The sequence below is a fragment of the Lactuca virosa genome, chromosome 6, assembly GCF_052849685.1.
Source record: "Lactuca virosa cultivar CGN04683 chromosome 6, Lactuca_virosa_CGN04683_v6, whole genome shotgun sequence".
NCBI lineage: Eukaryota > Viridiplantae > Streptophyta > Magnoliopsida > Asterales > Asteraceae > Lactuca > Lactuca virosa.
In genome coordinates this window covers 9,266,631-9,274,016 of record NC_136431.1, presented here as the reverse complement: position 1 = coordinate 9,274,016, position 7,386 = coordinate 9,266,631, and the positions used below count along the sequence as shown (strand labels likewise).

At 34.9% G+C, this 7,386-nt stretch overlaps 1 protein-coding gene across 1 annotated transcript; it reads right to left on the bottom strand.

Moving 5' to 3' along the window:
* Positions 1-5,708: 5,708 nt before the first annotated feature.
* Positions 5,709-7,080, bottom strand: LOC145118797 (copper ion binding protein). The gene is made up of 2 exons (XM_079054463.1): positions 6,847-7,080; positions 5,709-6,358 (listed from the first exon to the last, which is right to left on the bottom strand). Exon 2 carries the CDS (start codon positions 6,345-6,347, stop codon positions 5,850-5,852), a length of 498 nt encoding a protein of 165 aa, XP_078910589.1. The 5' UTR covers positions 6,348-6,358; positions 6,847-7,080; the 3' UTR covers positions 5,709-5,849.
* Positions 7,081-7,386: the final 306 nt, after the last annotated feature.

Sequence of the window (7,386 nt, the reverse complement as noted above, 5' to 3'; positions counted from 1 at the left end):
GTCCTATATAAAATTAAAAGGTAGGTGCGAAATGAAAAAAAAAATGATTTAAAATTTTCAAAATTAGAATATAAAGTAAGTTTAAGCATGTGATGTTTAAACAACTTCACACCGTTCAGTGGCGGATACAGTGGCGGATACAGCCACTTTTAGTGGGGTGTCTTGCCCCCACTTAAAAGGGTGTACCATCATATATACTATATGCAAAAAATAGTTTTTTTTAGAAAAATTTACATATATGGTCCCCACTTTAACATTTTTTGCACCTAATTTGCCTAAAAATCAGAAAAAAAACGTGAAAAGTTAACTATATAATTACTGTTATTTATGTATTAATTAATTTTTATATAAAATGGTCCCACTACACCGAAGTGCAGGATCCGCCAATGCGTTCACTAGATGTGTTTCTTGTCGTTACATCCTATTGGCTAAACGTGCAAATCGGCTAACTAATGATGACCCGCACATTCCTGTTTAAATTGTGTGCATATATGGATACTAGACAAAATGTTAATAGAATTTTAAATTACATGATTACCGCTTTTAAGTTATAATTTTTTTACTTTTTATGATGCGGTGAATAATAACGTCATTGGATAAATTAAAATAAAATATAAGCATTTTGCCGCGTATAATTTGTATATACCCGATACCATACACATCGTCCCGCGAGACAAACTTAAATATATTGAACCTATTATTTAATGACATGTTATAATAGGCTTTCGGGGATAATAACATTGTATATAATATGTATATAAAGTTTGTTAACAACGTGAATTCCTCTTTATTAGGTTTCTAACTAGGATGCATCTACATAACACAAGTGAAAATATAGTATGTTTGGATTTCGGTAACAACAAAAAGACATTAAATTTTTTTCATGATCTCCTTGCCAAGCGTAATAGGTCATACTCTATTCTAGAGTCGGATTAATTATTGCACCAACAATTAGCTGGCATGCTTCAAGTTTTTTAAGAAACAATCACTTTTATCGACCTTTATTAGACGACGTGTTGCTTAAATCTTAATCAAAAAAATTAATGACATCAAATTTAAACGAATATTAAATGTGAAGCAACATAGGAATGATAATGGAAGTTTAAAATGGACAGATTGGAGCAAAGGTCCTTTTATAAGTTTGTAATTGTTTCCTAATTATCTACTTGCATCCCTTCGTTGACTAGCATCTTGTTGGGTCGCTTTATTAATATATTCCTTCGCTGGTTCAAAAAAAAAAAGATAAGCCAATGAAATCAAAATTTTATATAGTTTTTTTTATTTTTTTATTTGTGTCACCGTCTTGAATCCAACTATAAATGTCATAGGATAAAGAATTTATACGAAAATACAACATACAATTTAGATTTACATGATGAAGACCGTGATTTTGCATAAACATAAATAAACATAAAAGTTAAAAATTATTCGACATTTATGTAGTGAAATGTGATTCAAACAATAATGCAATACATGACATTTTGAAGGTCTCAACGAAAAGGGTACCATTTGATGTCGATAATGACAATACATATAGGCTCTATAACAATTTATGAAATGAACCAGGTAACTGAAAACGATCAAACACCTCAAGTACCGAATCAGAAGAATTATGTTGGAAGTTGGAACTAGTTTTTTAGTACATATGATCTTTTTTAATTTTGGATATTTTGACTTGGCAGAAAGAAAATGAACCACATTTGTTAGATTTCATGAATCATGACCTGTGATTTACTACTAGTCCAAATTTCTACATTAGCTTTGGAATCCGTCAAAATGAACCATCTATTGCCAAAGTGAACTACCCGAACTGTTTGAAGTAAATACGTGATCAGTAGACTCGATATATATTTCAAACATGGAGCACATAAGTGAGTTAAGACCCAACCCTCCGTCATTTAACTTAACATTGATCGTTAACAAATTTAAGCTAACTTTTTACCCCCAAAATATAAACTTCAGTAGGTACCAAATTGTTCCACCTTGTAAAATCGTCTCTTATAGTCGGAGTGAACAACTCGATAAATTGTTTTGTGGAACCAATAGAAAAAAAAAATACTTGAATCCTCAAAAATCCAAGGCCACTTATTAGGTAGATAAGTAAAGAGAAAATCATCTAATAAGGTAACCAAAACCAATCAGAGTAAAATGTGTCTTTCAAACATCAGAGTAAAACTATAATAATCAGTGTGGAAAAGCCATCAGGGGATGTTGTGCGTCAAGCCGAGTCATTCCGTTTGGAACTAGAAGTACCTGAAAACGTTTAAACCACAAACCGTAAACACAAAACTTAGTGAGTTCCCCAAAATACCACATTCCATACATACATTGTCATGGGCTACCCTCATGATCTTGCATTCAAGTGTCATAGACTACTATTGTTTTTCATACAATTGTCATGGGCTACCCCCATGGTCTTTCCTCACATTTACATGGCTACCCCATGGCCTTACATACAAGTGACATAGGCTACCCCCATGGTCTTCCATATGAATGCAAGGCCCTACCCCGGGGGTCTTCCATGCAAGTATCACAAAGACAACTAGCATCCTACGTATAACTGTCAGGGTCCAAATCCTAGTCTTGCATACAATTGTCGGGAGCCACATCCTGGTATTTCATACAATTGTCAGGGGCCACCACCTGGTCTACCTACATGGTACAGTGAGAAGACTCACATTGCCGATGAAATAAACAACTAACAATTCTCACAGCAAATGAACGGGTGCTATACACCTCCTAATAAACCACACAAGGTAAACCTAAGTCTACCTTCTAAAATCAGAAATTTGACCAAAAGTCAACCCATGCCAAAAGTTAACGGTAATAGTTAAAGTCAACAACGAAAGTCAACGGTCGATATTCACGTCGTGACCGGTCCATGGTCACGTCCTGGCCAGCAACCCAACCTTAATCAACAAATCCATATTTGAACCACTCATCTGCGATCAAAACCCTTGTCTCGTCATGATGGCCATACCATCACGTCGTGACAGAATGCGTCCAAAATAGTCGGGAAAATTCCATCCTCACATCGTGACCTCCATATGGTCACGTCGTGACTACTTCATTTTGGGGAAAATTAATGCATTCATCCCTTAATCCATTAAGATATCCATTCCAACTTTCCAAAGGGTATTTATACTCCAAAAACATCCAAAAAAATTTGATGCTTTATAGACATGCATGCCTTGGTCTCTTATTAAGTCAAAATGATGAAAAAATGGAACCATAACACATGAATGTTCTCAATAGTTGGCCAATCTTCATATCCAAAATATATAACACTCAAGGGACCTCAAGGATCCATAAAGTTGCAAACTTTATGCTATCAATTCCTCCAAACTTCCACCACATGAAGAAAAGGGACAAAGAACTTAGATCTAGAAACATGCAACCAAAAAGCTTGAATCTTGGACAATTACAAAAGTCCAGAATATGCACAAGAGGATGATGATGAGGTTTCCCTGCTAGATCAACACACTAGAACACCTTCTTGTTCTTCTTCAAGCTACCAAAAGCAGCAAAATGAGCCAAGAATCACCAAGAAGGATTAGGGTTAGGGTTTCTGAGGTTTGAGAATGATGGAGGCTAAAAATGAAACCCTAAATCCAAGATTAGGGTAAATACGAAGGAAAACTTAAAAGATCATGGGCTTGGGTTGCAGCTCATGTCATGTCCTGACTACACTCGTGTCACGTCGTGACACTCTTTCGAATACACGTTCTCATATTGTTTCGTCACGTCGTGACCTCCATATGGTCATGTCGTGACACAAGATTTTTTCCACAAACCATGCCTTTGAGTCATTTATGTCCTACACAAATCCATTATGGAAAAAGGGTGTTACACTTTATATAACACATCTCCCTATCTCCGATCTTTCCTTCCCAAAAGAATTCACAATGTAATATTTCCATATATTTCGTTTAGAACCCTTCAACGAGAACTTCATTTTCCACCAATATATTTATTTAGGAATCGGTCAATAATTGTCTTCAACCCTGGAATTTAGATATATTTCTTCCAATCGAAAAACATAGATAAGTAAAAAGAAAATTACTCAATCGACACCGCATAATATATGATGTCATTAGCCTCTTTGAAAGAGACACAAGCACCCACAATGTTAATCTTTGCTAAGTTAATCTTTAAGCAAAAAAACAAGAAGAAACATTGAAGTATAAGGATATTTCTTATAGTTTCTTAATACCTATCTCTATGAATAATGGCATCATCCGCAAATGAAAATGGGAAATAACCAAGCCATAGACTTCAATATGAAACCATTGTAAATATTCCACGTGATAGTTTCTTTATAAGCAACATGAAGACCCTTCATGGCTAGAACATTAAAAAAATGATAGAGGATCACCTTGTCTTGATTCTCATTTAATACCTCATTTAATAAATAACTCATATGTAGGAGATTTCGTTGATTAGAATTGGGGCTATTGAAGAAGTCATCCATGCACGAACCCACTCCTAAAGGTACACTAAAGCAATTTGGTTTCCAAATGAGGGTTCGTGCAGGTCGATTTTGGACATGTATACTTCTTCAATAAGAATACTCATATTTTTATCATGATTTACGGTGTTTTCCGGACATTTGACATATTTAATTGTTCAAAACGACATTTTCCAACTTTTAATTTTTAGAAAAGTGTTTTTTCTGGCACCGTAGATAATAGAGGGGGGGGGGGGGGGGGTTAAACATCCAAACCCTTATATTAAAAACAAATTAATGAAATAATTAAAAAAAGTCAATATTTTTTTTACTATATCAAAATCGATTTTTATAGATTTAACCGGTTCTTATGGTAATATCCTTAAACCGGTATAAATCATCGATTCGGCTACAAACCATACAGTTACTATCAAAGTAGTTTCTAAATCGGACTGTACTGAACCATGAACCGGTTAGAAAACCCAACCATTTTTTGTGCACGTCTATTGATACGAGCCCTGATCCAAGCATAGAGTCCACGCGGAGTGAAAGGCCAATAAGGATCAAACGTCACCCAATCCGATTCGAAGATTAAAGATCCAATCCAGAATAAAGGAATTAATAAAACTTGGGTCAAGTGAAGATTTCCAAGCTTCTGGAAGACCATGTCCAATTTCAAGTGCATGCATTATTTTCTCCATGAGTACCTTTCATTTAGTCCCACCAGTTAATTCCATTTCATTGGTATCTTCTTCCTTAAGTTTAGCAAGTAGTGGTAGCTATCCTATTTAATGTATTGCATCTGTTCAATGGAATACATCATAAAGAGAGCTTTCCTAAAATTTGCCCCAAAGCTCTCTTCCTTCCTCTGTTTTTCTATTAAAAACTGACACTCTCGAACAGGTCGTATCATGTATCTCATAACTCACTCCATTTATCACCAAACCCCATGTACCTCATAACGTAAAGAGAAGCCAATTGAGAAAGTCAAAGAATGCCTCAATGTCAACTTTGAAGACCATTTATTATTTATGAAAACCTTGCCAACTTGATGGAATTATTGGAATAACACTTCTCATGATTCTTAAAAACAAGATACAATAATATTTGCAATTATTCTAAAATGCTTTCAACTATTATCCCATCTAATATTTCATCAACATTTAAATCATTTCAGATTCATAACTAAAAGTCAATAACACATCTTGGAACAAAAACTTGACAAAATTGTAAAAATTGTTAATGTGGTTCACAATGAACATATCAAGCAATAATTCCATGCTTTAATAAGAGTACAAAACTCCAGTCTCCAAAAACATTCCATACAAAAACACAAATATTTGTTCAATTGATTCAACAATTTTGAGTTATTATCAAGTCAAAAACATGTAAAAAGTTTTTATTACTTTAATTCACGAATCTGTTGCCTTATAGTGCGAGCACAATCTGCAAAATTCTTGACAAGGGCACTGCATTTCAACGGGTCTTTGACATTTTCTTTATAGCAATCCAAACAAGCGGTCAAATCGGTCAAACATGGCATAGGTTTTGCTTCCGGAAGCTTAAACTCTTTTTCATGAAGCTCTTTTGCCTTTTGTGTCACTTCAAACAACATTGCATCTTCTTGCTTTTGTAGTTTTTCCAAAACCCTCTCACTGTCTTCAAGAACAGAACGAATGGCATTCACCTCAGGTGGTGAAGGTGGTGGAATTGGGAGGTACATTGGTGGCCATGTAGCGGCAGTTGGTAGTGGTGGTGGTGGTGGTGGTGGTGGAGGGATTGGGTGTTGTTGGGGAGTTTTGGGTTTTGGTTTTCTTGTTTTTTTCTTTACCTTGTTGGTGTTGTCTGCTAGCTGTTTGACTAAGTTTCCACTTATTTGAATGGTAAATGCATCATCCATGGCTTTTGATCCTGTAAAAAAACTAGCCTTATTGTTGAATGGTTTCTGTAGACTTAAAGCTTAGATACATATCAGTAATCAGTAATCACACCACATCAGTTTCAGAGTATACATATTCAGTTTGAAGATAAACATATTCAATGCCATTTTGAAGCGAATCAAACACAAAATCATAATGCAATTGCTGAAAATCTGTTGACTAAATAAAATCGTGATTACAATAATCGTTGAACAAATTCAATACCATGGAAGAGGATCAAACATCTTCAACATAATCAGTCAGGAACCAAAACACAAATGGATTGCCGAATTACAGTGTTATAAAGATCAGTCAGTTTCATTAGTTCGTATGACCAAAATACTAAATTCAAACGAAACCCTAGATAACCTAATTACGCAAATAAGAAGAACAAAATCGGTGCGGAGTACCGGTAGAATGTAAACAGAGATGCAATCGACACAAATCACAAAATTTAGATATTGTTGAGAAATGATTTACCTGATTAAACCGAGGAATGAGGAACTTGAATGCGGTTCAACTGTTTAAGAGCTAATCTGTACCTGTAGCACTAAAAAACTTCCCGCCTATGGCTTGGGTTTGGAACGCTGCTTCGATATGGACGATTTCGTTCGGATTTTATTCGTAAAGATTTTGTTTCCCCAATTTCTCTTCGGCGTCGCTCCTCCGCCTGCTTAAGCTAATGATGCGTCTCTTTGATCTCGCTCCTACAATGTGCAGAATATTGGGCTGTTCTCAAGATTGGGCCTTGAGCGATGACCCAAAAGGCCAACAACCACAGCTGCACCAATGGCTTTTAAAAACATAAAGATAATATATTTTTAGATTTATATATATATATATATATATATATATATATATATATATATATATATATATATATATATATTTAAACTTGTTTAGCTGTACATATTCAGTCCTTATAACCAACTACTCTAGGTAAACCGGAAAAAAATGACTTAATAGGGTCATTGTAACACTTGAATCCTGGTAAGTTTCTCTTTTGCCCTTGTTCAGTTT

Excerpts from the sequence above, each read along its gene's own strand:
- LOC145118797 (XM_079054463.1), bottom strand. The coding sequence starts at position 6,347 with ATGGATGATGCATTTACCATTCAAATAAGTGGAAACTTAGTCAAACAG.